This window comes from Berghia stephanieae, chromosome 4 (genome assembly GCF_034508935.2).
Source record: "Berghia stephanieae isolate SIO BIC M18660-M18661 chromosome 4, UCSD_Bste_1.3, whole genome shotgun sequence".
Classification (NCBI taxonomy): Eukaryota; Metazoa; Mollusca; class Gastropoda; order Nudibranchia; family Aeolidiidae; genus Berghia; species Berghia stephanieae.
In genome coordinates, this window is record NC_088363.1 from 30,548,649 (window position 1) to 30,566,608 (window position 17,960).

General features: G+C 35.4%; 2 protein-coding genes across 5 annotated transcripts in view; one reads left to right on the forward strand and one right to left on the reverse strand.

The window, feature by feature from the left end:
- Positions 1-275: 275 nt before the first annotated feature.
- LOC144970403 (polyprenal reductase-like) lies at positions 276-11,553 on the reverse strand. Of its 2 annotated transcripts, none has more exons than XM_078909994.1 (6): positions 11,065-11,553; positions 7,631-7,875; positions 5,929-6,074; positions 5,139-5,336; positions 4,456-4,572; positions 276-3,261 (listed from the first exon to the last, which is right to left on the reverse strand). In XM_078909994.1, the coding sequence occupies exons 2-6, from the start codon at positions 7,816-7,818 to the stop codon at positions 3,005-3,007; spliced, it is 906 nt and encodes a 301-aa protein (XP_078766120.1). In that variant the 5' UTR covers positions 7,819-7,875; positions 11,065-11,553; the 3' UTR covers positions 276-3,004. The 2 variants fall into 2 exon arrangements, with proteins under 2 accessions (XP_078766120.1, XP_078766121.1); XM_078909995.1 differs by having other exon boundaries at positions 11,383-11,513.
- A 12-nt stretch (positions 11,554-11,565) lies between these two features.
- LOC144970402 (major facilitator superfamily domain-containing protein 8-like) overlaps positions 11,566-17,960 on the forward strand; it is a 33,338-nt gene continuing 26,943 nt past the window's right edge. The window contains exons 1-2 of one of the 3 annotated variants that reach the window (XM_078909993.1): positions 11,566-11,753; positions 12,074-12,206. In XM_078909993.1, coding sequence (XP_078766119.1) covers positions 12,094-12,206 — 113 coding nt within the window. In that variant the 5' untranslated portion in view covers positions 11,566-11,753; positions 12,074-12,093. Of the gene's footprint in view, positions 12,207-17,960 lie in introns of all 3 variants that reach the window. The other 2 variants (XM_078909992.1, XM_078909991.1) reach the window with 2 other exon arrangements.

Genomic DNA, 17,960 nt, shown 5'->3' on the forward strand with positions numbered 1-17,960 from the left:
GACATACAAGAGAACAATAATCATCTTTCTCAAAAATATGCATCTTTCTGTTTCCTTTTCAGTCAGTGATAGATCTTTGCCAAGGCTGGGGCAAAATAATTCCAGGACAAATACAGAAAGTCACACAAAAGGAAACAACATATTGCATTGAAGAGACAACGAGAGTTGTTGATATCATAATGAAAGCATTTGAAATTAAACTGAAAAGATATTTATCATTATTCATTGCCAACAAACAACGGTTTAAAAAAAAACAACAAAAAACACCAACTAAATTGTCTCACTTCATTGGACGTTTTATTGATATGTTAATACAAAATGATTTGCTTCGAATCAGTGGGTCGTCGTGATAAATAACTTTTTGTTTTGTATATTTATTTTCTTTCTAAAATTTGATACTTTTGATAAATAGTCCTTTTTATTACAAATGTCATTTTTGATAGGCATTGAGTCAATGATTGACTGTATGATGCAGGTGCGATTTATAAATTTTCAAATTGGATTTCTAACTTCATTTATTGTCTCTTCATTTGAAACACACATAAAATAAATATGAACAGTTACATTGCACATTCCCATGGATTAACCATGCTCAATGCGCTTCACAATGTTTCATTTACTCCCCAGGCAGGTCATATGGAACCATGTTATTTCTATTTTATACAGTATCACTCCACTATTAGGTTCCTTTATGTACTCTCTTACAATATCTACCACTGCTTGCAGCCAGATACTAATTCAAACTTGAGTCAAACGGGGTAATGTGTGTAAAGTGTTTGATGCAAGGACACTATATATTTACGGACCTGAATTTTCAGTTATCACGGCCACCCATCTTGTTTTTTGTTTGTTTAAATGGAATAGTAAAAAGTTATAGAATTACAATTAAAGCAGCCTAGAATAGGTATGACAAAATGGGAATTTGTTCAAATAGGAAACAGATGTAGCTTCCAAGAGCACACTATCAAAGTACTTAGTTTGAGATCACCTAAAAGACTCATCCAGACACAAGCACAGGTCCCAAGTAAGAGGAATACACTCAAATGTTTACAAATCATATAATATGTAAACAAAACAATACAGTGCATTGAAGAGAGATGATTTACAAGGAAAAAAATATCTCCCACAACTCAACTATACATTTGACTGTTTCCCTCCCAGCTAGGGTATCCGGTCAGGGCCAGGACAAAACCAAGTAATCTCATTCCAAGACAAAGACAGAAAGCAAGTTGGAAAACAGATATGGGGGATAGAAGACACAATAAGTACCTCCCTGCCCACAATGAGAGGGGGGTAATGTGTGTAAAGTGCCTTATGCAAGGACAATATATATTAATGGACCTGAATTTTTTGTTATCACGGCCACCCACCTAGCCACCGATCACGCTTAACATTGCATGACTTTTGTGACAAGACAAGACATTGTAACGCTGAGCCCCTAAGCCACACAAACAAATCCATAACAAATTGTGAACCAAAAAAAAAAAAAATGGAAATAAGGAACATGAACGTTTATGTTCATTTTAACAATAAATCTAAAATAAGTAAATAGTACCAAAAAAAAGTTCAAGTTATGTATCAGATATTGATTCAAATCAAAGCAGTGTTATAAGACATCTTATATTATGGCAGTAGAATGGCACCAAAAGAAAAACAAACTATTATAGTAAATATAATATTTTCGACAATATAAATATTAACATATCATTGCAATGCATAATTGTCACATATTTGACAAGCTCAACAATTTATTAACAGTTTGAGTGTCTATGTAAAGGCATTTGGAGATTTTCCATCATTTAAGTTTTACAAACTTGACTATAACAAACCGCCAATCTATTGATTTTAAAGTCAAATAAATGTTGTCCTTAACAAAATGTATATTAAATTTGTTATATTGCCAACTTAATATACTACAAGAACAGACTCAAACATGATGGTATAAAGGCATAACTGACTTTCATTGAGCATCAAAACAGAGTTTGGAAAATTCAATGCTTGTTTTAGAATTAAAAAAACAAAAAACAGCTGCAAAACTATAAAGGCAATCATCATGAGTATCGAGGAAGATGATAGAACAGTTAAAAAAGAGACAAATGATTTAATTTTTATCTGGGCTCATAACTGCTGAAATACAGCAATGTGAACTAGATCAAGTTTTCAACAAAAAAAATAATCGACTAAGCTTTTACCCAAACACGTTGGCAGACTTATATCTGAGTGATGAACCTCATTATGTACTGACTTCTTTCCATTTGGTAGGTGACTGGAAAATATACTGAGGTTTTTTAACATAATGAATTCTGTAAATTAGCAACCCTGTAATGATGACTCAAGAACAACCGAGATGAAGTATCCATGTTGAAGGATTACAGACGTGACCATCTAGAGTGATGTTGGTGTATGTAAAAATAAAATAAAACAAACTTTAAAGCTATTCTAGTAAATACGTTTTATAGATTTTAAAAAATACAATAAAGGTAATGAAAAAAAAATGAAAGTAATATCAATAGTAATTTTACATAGAAAGCAGCAATTAAAATTATGGCTTTCAAAATCTGAGAATTTTTGGGGGTCATAATTGCAATTATATAATGCCTAATAAAACATCATTTGAGATAAAGTTTTAAAATGTCATAAGATATCAAGTCATATCAAATGCTTAATAAACATTTTCCATGAAGCAAATATATGAGATAGCAAAGATTTTATGTTGAAGAGCAATTCATTCATTTTGAACGATGTAACAATTAGCATCCAACAATAACAAAAATATTTTCACATGTCAAATTTTCAAATTTGTAAAATCTATTGATATAAATTATCATGTTGTCACTTTGGCTACAAATTCTACATATTTTTTCTTTCTTTTACTGTTAAGTATATTCTCTAAAATATCATATACTATAATTTCTAATGAGAATGAAAAACAAAATTCATGCTACCTTTATTTATCTTAACTTAAATGTTAAACCTTAAACTGTATGGTTAAGCATCTTTACAACTACAAAACACATGGAATGATAGCTTTTCTACTTTTGGGGTAATTCTTAAAAGTCTGTTTATACCAGTCATGTGAATAAATACCACAACTCATTTGGTTGACAAAAACAAAAAACAGCACTGAATTCAGGAAGCTGCTCCTCATCTGAAACATCAGGCACAGACTACAGTAGACGATGATCTCACACAGGTAATGAGGGCAAGACACCCACTCAAACAGGTGGCCTCGGGGAATGTAGTGACCTTTGGCTGGCTTTCCTGAATAATGGAAGGTGAACATAAAAACATGGATAAAAAGATTTACTCTATATTATCTTTCTATTTAAAATACTGAAATCACTTTGAACTGATCATGGACGCATAAGAAAATACAATGTCTTACTGATGGTAAGAAATTTTAATGTTTGGACGTCCTAATGTTCTCAAAAAAACAAATAGAACATGCATTACCTTTCTTGGCTTTTCTATTGATTCTGCAGATGACATATCAAGTGGTTGTATAGAGTGTAATATCCACGAAATGTACTCAAGGCGCTTTACAAAAGGTCCCTAGCCAGAAGCAACCCACAACATTTTGGGACAAGACATAACACACGTGGGACACTATTGGATTTTTTTTTCACCCGACAGACAATGCTGTTACAGGCCAGGCACTCATTTGCACTGAATGTGGTGATAAAATAAGGTAAGGACTTTTACACTGCCCAGAGCAGGAATTCAACCTGGGACCTAACTGTCTGAAGACGAGTATCATTCCACACCACAATGGATCATATTAATATGAAGCCTCTAAAAAGCTGGGAGAATTCCCGATGCTTGGCTTCAGTGAGAGCTAAAGTGTTCCCTTCATAGAATTGAAACAAGAATCTAATTCTTCTCTTTAGTGTCAATCCATATCAGACCTTCATCCTCATTGTATGGAATTGACACTGAGGGAAAACCTTGGGTTCTGAGTCCCCCTTAAAACTGACTGAATACCATTGCTTTTGAAAATAAAGGGCTCTTCGAGTAAGGACATTTGAACTCGTGATGCTTAAAATGTAGTTCACCAATTTCTAAAATTCTTTATGCATGACCATATTTTTCAATGGCAACTCTAGGCGGAAGTTAACAACTAAATCTATGATAAGGTCTGAATTAAGTGACAAAGTAAATAGAACCAGTGACTTGACATTTAAATTTTGTGCCATACAACTTTCCAAAGGTCAAAATATAAACATCCAGGACAAAACCTGAAATGAGTTTAATGGAAAAAGATAAATTGGTTTAAAATAATGTTGTAACATGTGGACCGATATATGGACTGATATAATTGAATGAACAGCCCAATAAATAAAAAAAATATTTAAAGGGTTAACTGTCCTATTTATTTACATAAAGGAAAGCACATTATCGTGATTTTATTATATGAAACGATGACTTGAACATAATACAAAAACCCTATTTCTCTACCTTCTTCAACTTTCCTCAAAGATGCAAATGTTTGAAAAGCCTTGTGTTGATAGAAGGAAGCCATAAGAAATACCATAGCTGCAGGAACATAGAAGACCATATCACTGCTGATAAAATCTGAAATATGATTTTAAAAAACACAAGATCTAGAATTTGATGCCTTGTATGATAACAAATATTGGTGCATGTGAGAGATCAGTACATAAATGAGAGAAAAGAATGTTCATGTAGGAAGTGGCACTGAACGGTGGTACCATCTAAATTAGATTTACGGAATTAGTGTCGGACTGAGGGACCATCAGAACCTATAAAAGGAGTTAAAATACATTAACTACATTTAAACAGCTCTAATAGCAACACTATGCTAAACTAGATGTTTTAGCAAATAATGTAACTACCTAGTAGTAATTCCAAAATTTGAACATCAGGTCATCAATACTGATCAAATATAAGTCACCTGTTTGCAGCATTTTTCTAACCTCATGTGGCGTTAACAAAATTAATATATTTTCATGAATTATATATTATGGAGTTGTTATTTTTACACTATTAGAAGAAATACAAATAAAATTTTCATTTCATTTCCAAGTCAATTGCTACATATTATGTTAATTCTGTAAAACACATTGAAAAGACAGTTTTCATGCACTAAAAAATAAAATCAAAATAATTCATGAACTTACTGAATCTTAAATTGGGAATGTCTACAGACGACACAAGTCCTAAGCCAAAAGAAGTGTAAAAAAATATCCCTAAGATATAATGGACAGGACTCATTGTGCTATTTGAGAAAGAGCTTGTAAACAGACACTCTGTGAGACGTCTAGCCATTTGAATCCATTCCATGGTGAGCACTATCACAACTGGCACAGCATTTGTTTCTGAAAATTAAGAGTGGAAGTATATAATTCTCTTGCAACTGAAATTTCAACAACAGATCAAAGAAAATCAAGAAATGTGGCATTGAGAATGTCATATTTTGTGGTCTTATATTCCAGATCCAAAGACGTATAATTAGGTCTTATGTTTAATTTTGTGATTATTCATTCAGCAATATCACTTCATGACTTGAGGTTTCCAGTTACATATCAAACCTATATCCTTATCCAGCCATCATGTCAGGATAAAAAACTGTTGAAAATTGATATAAAGTTAAAGGTTTAAAATTATGATATTTACATAAATCAATTACTGACAATGAATGCAACTTCTTTACCGATTGCTTCACTGACCACTAAATCTATATAATGCTTATGCTGTAGCAGCTGAGATTGGTTGCTGACTCAAGTTGGTTAGAGAAGACTATGCTTGCATAATGTGGCTCTCCTGATAGTTACAAGAAAAGTAACATCATAATTTATCTATTCATTTTTTGGTTGGTTGATGTATTTCAAAAACTAAAAGAGAAAACCAATTTGCAGAAAACATTATAAAGAGAAGAAAGACGATTTAGAATAAAGTATGCTTCTATACCTGATACACGTGTAACTGGATAACGCAATATTTTCAAGAATCCTTCTATTCCTGGGAGAAAAGTGTGATCAGTCAGGTGAAGCATAAATGATGTGAAGACCACACTGTGAACGGCAAGTCCAATGGCATAGAAATGAGTAAACCAACTGTGAAGAGGTAAATTCAAAACATTAGGTTATAGGAAAATATTAGTTGAATGACATTTGGTTCTACATTATGAAAGAAAAGAGGACAAGGAGGAGGAATAAGAGAAGGTGAGGAAGACGAGGAGTAAAATTATGAGTTTGCAAGAAAACAAAAACAAGTTGAAAAGTTTCAAATGATGAATAAATGAAAGCAGAGGCATGCCAGTTCATCAATGTTGATACCAAAAGTAACGTTTTTAATTAATATGGTGTATGACAATTGGATCCTTTATTAATTTGAGTCACTTTGCATATTAGTGCGTTTTCAATGGATAATTGTTTAAAAACATGGCATGGTCTTTGATGCTTAACTAGGAAGCATTAGAATGGTGTCATATCCACTATGCTGTATGGCCTTGAGTAAATCACTTTCTCTTATTTCACAAGGTACGGTTTTAATAGCAGCCCAGATTGGTTTTCAGTACAAAGAAAAGATGAAAAAGTTTTTATATAAAAATAAAACATGTTGAGGGAATGTATATTAAGGCCCATCCTATCTGCATTAACAAATAAATTTGCCAAAAAATAGGATTGATGTTTGTGAGATTGTAAAACTGGTAAGATGTTCATAACAGAAGTAAAATTACTAACACAAACTTAAGGAAATTTTTTAAAAATCAAATCAAATCAAAACAAAAAAAACAACAACCCATAACATACATTTAAAAATAATATTCTGACCAAAAACCACGATTCATCTCATTTTTCACACACGGAGCCCACCACCTCATTCACGTAACATATCAAGTTGAAACACCAAATATGCCTGGAGAAATTCTAATATGCATCTGCCACATACATTACAAACAGTGTTGAAGGAAGAAACCATTTGACATCCTGGACGTTACAATCCTAACAAAATAAAGACCCTAATTGAAGACCCAAAACACATAAAACTTTAAATTCAAATTGAGCAACTACGTAAAAATTCACTGTTTATAATGTAAGTGGCTGATGCATTTGGAGTTCTCAACATAATGCATTAGTATTATCCCCATTAAGAGCACCAACACTAATAAATGCATGCCCCTAACCTCAATCCTATTTCCCCGTATGTGAGCACTTGTGCCCATCACACTTTGCGTGTGATACTCCACTAAGAGGTTTAGGCAGTACTTCACAGATACACATCTGTGTATTAACATATTAACATCTCTTTGTGTTAGCATTAGTAAAGATAAATGGTGTCTGTATGTCCTACTGCGCTATTCACATAGGGGTATATTTCATTACTAACGTTGACACTATGTTGACAGCATATTGAGTTACTTTATTCTATTTACAATGTAGATTATTGATAGGATCAAGGTCAAAGTCATAGACTTTTGTTACAAATACCCACACCCTTTTGACTCAATTTTTAAAGCATGCAGTACGTTTAATAGGAATAAAATCGTAATATAACGCCATATTGAGGTTGTGGGACAAAAACTTGGATTTGTGTGCTCTATTTAATTAAAATAAATTTTAAACTTTGTTACTATTATTATTACATGGATATGTGATCTGTTACTTACCTTTTTGGAACGGGAAAAGGAGTTTTTGATTCAAGATTGTTTAAGCTTTTCATTTTTCCAAACAGCCAAGTAGCTCTAAACACTTCAGGAAGCTTCTTTTCACAAAGCAATATGGCAACATGGATGAGAAAAACAACAGCGGCTGACAGTATCCAAAAGACACTAAGAAATGATAGTTCTGATGCCATGGTGCAGAAGATGGGTTTAAGTTGGCTTTTTCAATATGTCTTTTAAGACTGCAGGATCTGGATAGACATTGCAGATGGTTATTAAATGAGAGAGAGAGAAAGAAAGAGAGAGAGAGAGAGAGAGAGATAGAGAGAAAGAGAGAGAGAGAGAGAGAGAGAGAGAGAGAGAGAGAGAGAGAGAGAGAGAGAGAGAGAGAGAGAGAGAGAGAGAGAGAGAGAGAGAGAGAGAGAGAAACTGATTGATAGATGCCAAATTACTTCTTTTCAATAATACACTCAAACATGCTTTGAAAGACAGGATATTGTATAAGATGGAAGGCCTCTGTTTCCCCCCATACCAAGTCCAATATTCTTAATCTACTCTGAATAATAGAACCTGTCAAATGCGAAAATGAACATTAAGATTCAGCTCCCATTTGAAAAATCTCTCTGTGTAAGATGGACAATTTTCCCTTCAGCTCTATATCAATGATAGATATGCTAAATACCTTAAGTTTGCCTTTGAAGCAATTTTTTCAATATAGCAGTAATCTATCTCCTGACATCAGATCCAAAATTTCACACCTGTAAGTTGTGCACCGACTAAACCAGCAGTAAGCGAATAAAGTTTATGACCCTGTCCCATGACTGTTGGTTCACTGCTTCTCAGATGCTCAGAAACTGTTGTTACTCATTATGTCAACAATGGTAACTGGACAGGTGACTTATGCCTCTTGGCTCCTGGCGGAGCATAGGGCCTCAACAGCACTCTTCCATCTTCTTCTGTCCTTGGCACAAACCTTTGCCTCACTCCAGGTAAGATTGGAGACACTTAAATCTTGGTGGAGGCTTCTCCTCCAGGTCTGTTTTGGACAACCCCGTTTCCTCTTGCCCTGTGGGTTCCATTTGAGAGCCTGCTTGGTTATATTAGGGCTCTTTCCACAGGGTGTGGCCAACCCATCTCCACTTTCTGCATCTGACCTGGACGTTCTTGGTTTGTTCTTGTCCAAAGGTCAGCATTTGGCACTTTGTCAAACCATTTCAACCTGAGTATTTGTCGAAGACAGCGATTGACAAAAGTTTGTATCTTGGCTGATGTGGTCAAGGTTGTTCGCCAAGTCTCAGACCCATAGAGCAGGACTGCTTTAACATTAGTGTTAAATATTTTCAGCTTGGTGTTTGTGGATATGCTGGACGCTTTCCATATTGGTCTCAATATTGCAAAGGCCTGGCACGCTTTCTTGATTCTAGCGATGATGTCTTCATCAGTTCCACCTGATTGACTGATTTTGCTGCCAAGGTATGTAAATTCCCTGACATCTTCTATTGCTGTGCCAGAGATGGTGATTTGTGCTTCTTGTTTGGCAGTTAAGCGCAGTAGTTTTGTCTTCTCTTCACTAATCTTGAGACCAACTCGTTAAGCTGTTTTTTCCAGGGCCGTGACTTTGTTCTGCATGTCTTGTAGGCAGTGTGAGAGGAGGGCTAGGTCATCTGCAAACTCAAGGTCTTCAAGTCTTTTTGAAAATGTCCATTGGATGCCATTGTTGGAATTGCCATATGCTGTCTTTGTCACCCAGTCCAATACCACAAGAAGTGGGGACAGCAAACAGCCTGGACAGCTGGTCATGAGAAAATTAGACTCGCTAGGATTTGCATACTCACTTCAATTGCAATGTCATAGCGGTAAACTTTTCAAAGAACTATTACAGGACAACCTAATGTGCAATACTGCCATGACCCAAAATGGCAGTTTGTCAGGACTATTATAAAATATAATCTATAAATAGAGCTATACTTTCTATTTGTCCCTTATTTTCAATTGCTAAACAAAAAAGTAATAATCCTGAGACACGCCAGTGTCATTTCCTGACATATTATCAGTCCAATCTTTTTTCCCCGAATTGGGAGTCCCGATTTTATCCGGACAGTTGGCTGCTTTGCATCATATTGCAGTCTTCTGTACCAGACTCACGACTTCTTACATAGAAGTTGGTCTCGACCGGTGATCACACCTAGTTACCACTTTGGCTCTGACACGGTGTTCATCAATCGGCTTGTGCAGTGGTATCTTAAAATTCCTTTTAATGATCACATTTCATAATTCATTATAAATTCATGTAATTTGGTGAAATGGGGGTGGAGTTTATGTTTGTTGGAACATTCTTGAGATGCAAAAATGCCATGGTAAAAATGGATGAAGGAGATTGGTTCAATAGGTTTTATCATTAGTTGGCTAAAATTGGTCAATTAACTGGAATCGACGGTGATTGGTCAGTAACTGAATCAAAGATTAATATCAAACGCAAGATCCTGTAATAGCATCACAGTAAGCTCTTGCATTTGAATTTTGTTCACAACTGTGGAACACGTCATGAGCAGGCATAGAATATTTTAAAAGGAATGGTTAAATAAAGTGTAATATCCACAATGCCAACAACAACAGCGACAAAACAAATACAAAAATAAACCCAAACAAATGCTTTTTAGCTTGCAGTATCAAAACACAAAGGACTGAGATCTCGGGTGAAATAAAGTTTTTTTTCGGATCCCCTGAAGCTGGATCTGTTAGATCTGGTGGAAAGTATTTTGTAATTGACAGGCGTCCTATCCAAAGGATAGCAAACTGTTGTCCATTTCACGCCATAGAAGCTGGGATAAAGTCCGGTTTCATGGCTCTGAAGGACTTCTATCAAGAAATAAGATTATACATATCTAGATGTCTATTGTTAGTTGACATTCATAAAAGTTTTAGCAGGGTTGGGACATGGGTACATAAACATGTACTGTGCACCTTATCATTATCACCCTTCATGAAGAAGAATGAAAACTTGTGTAGTATTAGTAAGACGAAATCTTGTCTAAAGCTATGGCTTTGGCATGATTTTTCCCCGTGCCCATGCAGTTTCGTCTTACATAGGTTGGACTGTATTTGTATATTTTTGTCATATCAAAATGGAATTTAGCTGGAACTTTCATCGTGCATTTCTTGGACTGGTTTTATTTATCTTGACATGATAAAATCAAGTTTGCCTACTAAAGTTAAACAGGATTATGTTTATCTATTTGTTGATCGCAAAAATATCCAATAATATTTCATTTCACGATGTTCTGGTAACACTTTAATTAAAGATATTTTTAAGAACAGAAAATGAAGTCTAGATCAAGAGGTTCTAGTCACATTCAGTGACATTCATAATTCATATTCATACACAACACTACACAAAACTGAACTATTTGGTTGTAGTTGTAGTCCCTGGGAAATATTACCTGATAGCCGCAGGGGGAGCGACACTGAAACTATGTCAAAATTTTAACGAGGATACAAATGCAAAGGTCCAGATATACTCCAGAGCATTACAGTTACAGAGGCACAGAGAGTTTATAATGATGTGATTGTGATGTTGTGTAGGTGTAGTAAGCACAATGTTTTAGTTTTAGAAGTTAAAATCACGACTGAGTCACTCGATATAAGTTTCCATTTCAGACAACAGGACTGAACCTTTGGACTTTGGGTGGTTAGATAGAGAACTGTTATGTCTAAAGCAATAAACGATTTTAAATCAATTCAAGTTCAAGTTAGTGAACCTAAATGCTAACTGATCCGTGTCCAGTGTCTTTTATTTTGACTTTATTTTACTTTCCACTTCCCCCCACTCATTTCTACTTTTCCTTTCGCTTTTCTCCTTTATGTTCTAATTTTATGCAATGTGGTGGAATGTCACATGATAAGTTTTCCTCGGTCAGCAATCACGATCGTCATTGGTCGGATGGGTGCACATGGATTGGTGATCGTAGTGTGTTCACCCAGGTGATCGCCAATGCCCCCTTATCAGAACCTCTGTATAATAAGTCTTTCTATCTCGACCATACGATAGACAATTATATGCCGGGGCTGTGACTCGAATGGATTTTATAGCCTAATACACATTTTCATTGAGGTTTCATCTACAATAAATGTATAAACTACGTCTTTACAAATTATAATAAAGCCGCAAATATATTTCCGTTTTACTGTGTGATATATTTTCCAATTTAAAAAAATAAAAATTATAAGAGCAATGTCATGCTTGATCAGAGGTGCAAATTGATTCATTATTTTTGATTATTAATTATATTGTTGAATCCTTTTTTTATTTAATATTCGTTTTCTACTTCCAATGGTGGATTAAATACGGTACATCTATAATGTGTGATCTATATGTAGAATGATTTGAGGAAGAAAAAAAGGCAAAAAGTGCCGACGCCTTTTGAGTTTATTAATTCAATTCATCATCAGCATCTTTTACCAAGTTCAAAATGGGACATGTACAAGACGCATCCGAAACGGACACCTTTGTGACTAACGAGGAATCCCCTTTACTTGGAAGTAGACTCGGTAGACTTTACGATGAACATGAAACGAATGGGAGGTGAGTTGGTTGCTATGTTATTTTTTTATCCCCTACTATCGTCATAGGCGTCGTAGTCGTCGACATCATCATCATGATCATCATCATCATCATCATCATCATTATCATCATCATCATCATCATCATTATCATCATCATAATCATCATCATTTTCTTCTTCTTCTTCTTCTTCTCCTCCTCCTCCTCCTCCTCCTCCTCCTCCTCCTTCTTCTTCTTCATAAAAACCACCTTCATCATTTTACCACCACCACCACCACCACCACAACAACAACAACAACAACAACAAAATCGACAACAACAACAGAAACGACCACAACAACAGAAACGACAACAACAACCACTACTACTACTACTACTACTACTACTACTACTACTACTACTTCTACTACTACTACTACTACTACTACTACTACTACTACTACTACTACTACTACTACTACTACTATTACATCCACCAACATCATCACCACCACCATCATCATCATCATCATCATCATCATCATCGTCATCATAACCACCACCACGACAACTACCGGCATAATCATCATCATCATCATCATCATCATCATCGTCATCATCATCATCATCATCATCATCATCATCATCATCATCATCATCATCATCATCATAACCACCACCACGACAACTACCGGCATAATCATCATCATCATCATCATCATCATCATCATCATCATCATCATCATCATCATCATCATCATCAACATATCATTTTCAGAAAAGATTCATTGAAAAATAATTCTTATGAGTTTTCTTAGCGTATATTTTATTCAAAATACATTTATAAATAATGTGTATAACCCATAGCAAATTATAAAAACAAAACTAAACAAAACATATTATATAATTATTCATTGACGTCGGCACAGCATTCATTAACTGAATACGGTGTGTAGTCAATGAAGTGAAAGACATGGTTGTGTTGTTTGATTATTGAGTGTAATTATTTTACGGGTAAAATGCTTTCAAATGGATTCAATACACTATATTAGAATATTGTAGCTCTGTCGGGGACCCTTACCACAATTAAATGTGAAATCTACGAAATCGAACTAATACAAACCAGGGCGTCTAAATTTATTGATCAAAACAAAACAACAAAACAACAACAAAAAAAAAACAAAAAAAAAAAAACAACAAACAAACAAACAAAGCAAAACTTTTTTTTAAAAAGCAAAGAAAAACAAACAAAATATATATTTTTTAAACAAACCGAAAAAAAAACAACTTCACATAACACACACACACACACACACACACGCGCCCGCGCGCGCGCACGCACCACACAAAACTGTTTTAGATCTTGATGTTACAACAGAGAAGAAAGCACGACAACATAGATTTTGCAAAGGCCTAAATGATCAAGTGAAATAGGGAACAAAACTATGATGTCAAAAACTGGTACCAATCTCATTGAAAGTGTAAAACCACTCTCTCCGGAGGACTGGATACATACATTGTGTAATAACTGATCTTCTTTTTCTCTTGTCCAAATATATGTTGGGCGTCAATACAGATCATCCATCCTCGCTCTTTTAAATCCCGTAATCTTAAGAATATGCCTAAACAACCTGATACTAAAATAGTTATACCACCTTATGATTTTATTTATAACCTATTTACTATTAGTCCTCCGAAGGACTGGTTACATACACACTTACAAAGAGTTTGGAACCGGAAGAGTAGAAGATGTGACGTGACGACTTCTCTGCCCTATTACCTCTCGGTGATGTATAAATAAGAGGAGCCACAAAGTTCATGGTTCATACCGTCAAATTTGAGGTAGTGAAATAATATGTTCTGTGCTTTATTGACATCTTCATTAGTATACTATAGATTAGAGACTATAAACATATCCACGAAAAGGTGTGTAAGGCATATTACTGAAATGAGAGGAGAAATCACAGTCTGTTAAACCTTGTAAAATGAGTAACAACGTTGTCTCTTCGTAAAGAAATCATTGAAAGAGCGTCGTGCATCGTTCTATAAGTTCAGAGTTGCTATTGGCTTGAGAACCTTTATATAGCAATTTGAGCACATCATGCGAGCATCGTTGTGCTATATATAAAATCAAATCATAAGCTCAATATCCACTAAATATACTCAAAGCGCATCACAAGATTTGTTCTACGTTCTACAATTAATGAACAGCTGCTGTTCTTCTTAAGTATGAAATAATCATTTCACTTCAAGACTACATCTATCAAACCTGAGCAGTTTCGTCTTAAATCAAATTCAGAACATAATTTGTGATCCACCGTCCCAAAACTGTGCGGCTAGGTGGTCTTGTAGTTCTACTTCTCGCTTTCGGATCGGAGGTCCTGGGTTCGAGCCTCGCTCGGCGCATAGTTGAGTCCTTGGAAAGGGCTCTTTACTCAAATTTTTACCCTACTCAGGTGTAAAATGAGTACCTGGTCGTTGACAACGTTGTCTCTGTCACACACAAAAATTGTCATATCGCCTAACAGGCGTCATGTTTCGTTCTACATGTTACGTTTTGCTGTTGATCAGGGACCCAATGTAAAGCGCTTTGAGCACATTAAGTGGATATTGCGCTATATAAAAGCTCAATTTAAATGGATAATCTTATTTTTAATTTGAAGAAACTTGATACATAGACGAATATTTTATGTCTCTAAACAAAGGAATTTACTTCCTCTTTGTTTATGGCTATTCCACACGCCATCGCAACAACCCAAAACAGATTACCTAGCGAATAAATTCTAATTATTTGAATGAATATGCACAACTTTAATTCCTAGGAATGGAAGCGTTTGCACGCTTTATTATTAAGTCGGAAGATTTTTTTTTCGATAAAATTATGAACCTTTGGCAATCGAAAGAAAGAGACTAAAAGAATGGAAGAGAAAAACAAAACAAAAACGAACATGAAAACAAACAAACGAACAAGAAAAAAACGATTAAGAACACAAACAAAAAAAAAAAAAACCCAAACCAAACCAAAACAAAACAAGAAAATGTAACTAGAACACATGAAACAACAAAACAATTTACAGCAACAAGCACATATTATTTGCAGGTCTGACAAGCGGATGCAATTATACGCTTAAAACAACGTTGTTATGGACGCTATTTTTGCGTCGGTTTAAGAGTATTTCCATTACAACAATGAGCCCATAACAATTTTGGCTATTAGACCTGTAAAGATGTAACACGTCGGTTAAGAGCGACTATATTATAATATGCATTAGTCTTTCTGATTATCACAGTCGCAGTTTTGTCGATATAAAGCCGATATAACACCGTTAAACTACATAGTATAATATTATATGTAAATTTAGAACAGAAACTGTGTACATGGAAAGGACACTCGTCCACTGGTGATCAACGCCTTCATCAGGCCTAGGAAAACATCATGGGATTATTATAATAATAGTAAGCACACTTTGACCCTAAGCAAGTGATAATAATAGACCTCTCTCATTGATGTCATTAAATCTACTGGCTTACTTGATGCAGTGTGACACAAGCCTTATGCTTTTTTACCCGGTCGAGGTAGACACTTTTTTTGGGATGTTGTTTTTCTTGTATTTTTTTTCTTTCTTGCTTTGTCTGGCACCTTCCATACACACTTGTTCAGATCTTTATCTTTTAGTTTTGTTTGTTATTTTGCTCGTTTGTTTGTTTGTTTGTTTGTTTGTTTTAAATAACAATGTGAAATTGAATGTTAGCTTCAATTTAATATACGAAAACAGGTCCATTAAATTGAAGCTTACATTCAATTTCACATTGTAATTAATTTCACATAGTTATTCATTTCATCAAGCTTCGAGCAGCACCATTTCATTGTTTGTTTTAGTGTGGCTATGTTATTAGTGATATAAAGTCATAGTATCAATCGCCCGAGACTAGTCTATTGCTTAGTTTGAGGCTCGCTCAACGCTCGTTCTGCTGTTTAAATTTGTGATCCACAGCTTTACAACGGGTCCCGAGCCAACAGCATCACCTAACATGTAGAACGAGACACGGCGCCTGTTAGGCGATATTACAAATTTTTTTTTCTCCGACAGAGACAACACTGTTAACGGTCATTTTACACCCAAGTTCGATAAGAGATCGTGAGTTAAGAGCCAAGAACTCAACTATGCGCCGCTCAGAGTGGAACTCGAAACCAGGACCTTCCGATCCGAAGGAGAGTGTTCTACCACTAGACCACGTCGTCGCAAAAGCCTAATAATACTTGTTAACAGCGTTGTCTTTGTCCGTCCAAAAATTGTAATATCGCCTGACAGGCGTTATGTCTTGTATTACGTGTTAAGTGTTGCTGTTGGCCAGGGACCCCTTCTAAAGCGCTTTGAGCACGTTTAGTGGATATTGCGCCACATAAAAGCTCACGTTTAAAAAAAAAAATTGACCATCTGAATCTTCCCGACATCTCACCGTCTTGAGGGGATGACGTCACAATTGATTTGGCCTGGTAACTGTCAAAGCTCTTGTTGTCGCCTGGTTCGATTGGTCAAGCCTGACTTCATAATATCATGCAATACATATGTATCATAATGATTGTCTCTGGAGTATTGTCAGTCATTTGATGATCACAGTTCAACTACTGCCGTACTATGAAAAAACACGTATTTAAAAATTTGGCCAGAAAACTCGTCCTTCAAATATCGATCGATTTAAATGACCCCTCATCTTGGCAAAAACTTTCAAACCTGGGACTTCGTGCGAAGTCCCAGGTTTGAGAGTTTTTGCCAAGATGAGGGGTCATTTAAATCGATCGATATTTGAAGGACGAGTTTTCTGGCCAAATTTTTAAATACGTGTTTTTTCAGAGTACGGCAGCTAAGTGAATGCCTTGAGCTGTCATAAATTATTGGCTATTGGGCTTGTAGTATACGTGACAACCACGAGCGTCGGAAACAACAATATTATGATTTCCGACACGGATTAACATTGATTAGAGTTTGCCTTATCCACAACACAATGGTAACTAACACGATTGTTACCGATCTTATTGTTGCTGTTACACTCACTATCGTTAATTATTGTCCTTCGTCCTTCCATCTCAAGCAAGGTTTAATGGATAAAAATTGAGCTTTTTATAAAGCGCAATATCCACTAAACGTGCTCAAGGGATCCCTGGCCAAAGGAACATTTAACATTTAGAACGGGACATGACGCCTGTTAGGCGATATTAAATTTTTTTTTCGGACAGAGACAACGCTGTTACGGCCAGGTACTCATATTACACCTGAGTACGGTGAGAGAATGTTAGTTGTGAGCCTTCTCCAAGGACTCAACTATGCGCCGAGCGAGGCTCGAACCCAGGACCTTCCGATACGAAAGCGAGTGTCTTACCACTAGACCAAAGGGATAAACAGTGGAGAAAAAAAAAACCCAACAGAATAAACAAATGCAATAAATAATAAAATATACTTCCCTTCATTCATCTTTAGAGGGAATATTTGCAAGATCCATAAAGAAGAGAAGATCCCACATATAATTTCAACGTGTTTCAACCAGCGACATCTATGAAGTCCTGGGTTTCAACGCAACACGTAAACAAGAACAACGGGTGGATTGAATGACTGGAGTGACAGGGATCAGTGTAGTTTGATAGATTTAAGCCAACGTGCATTATTTGCAGGCCTGATAACCCAATTCATTTTGGGCTCATTGTTGTAATGGAAATCTAAAAAAAAAAAAAATGACGCAAAATATTGTCCATTACACTCACTCACTCACTATCCAGCGTCGTCCTCATTGATGTTG

What these genes read in the sequence shown, in the direction of transcription:
- LOC144970403 (XM_078909994.1), bottom strand. Translation starts at nt 7,818, where the DNA reads ATGGCATCAGAACTATCATTTCTTAGTGTCTTTTGGATACTGTCAGCC. An exon ending in CCTTTTCCCGTTCCAAAAAG is followed by an intron (nt 6,075 to 7,630) that starts GTAAGTAACAGA and finishes ACCTCTTCACAG; the next exon opens with TTGGTTTACTCATTTCTATG. An exon ending in CATTCCCAATTTAAGATTCA is followed by an intron (nt 4,573 to 5,138) that starts GTAAGTTCATGA and finishes ATCATATTTCAG; the next exon opens with ATTTTATCAGCAGTGATATG.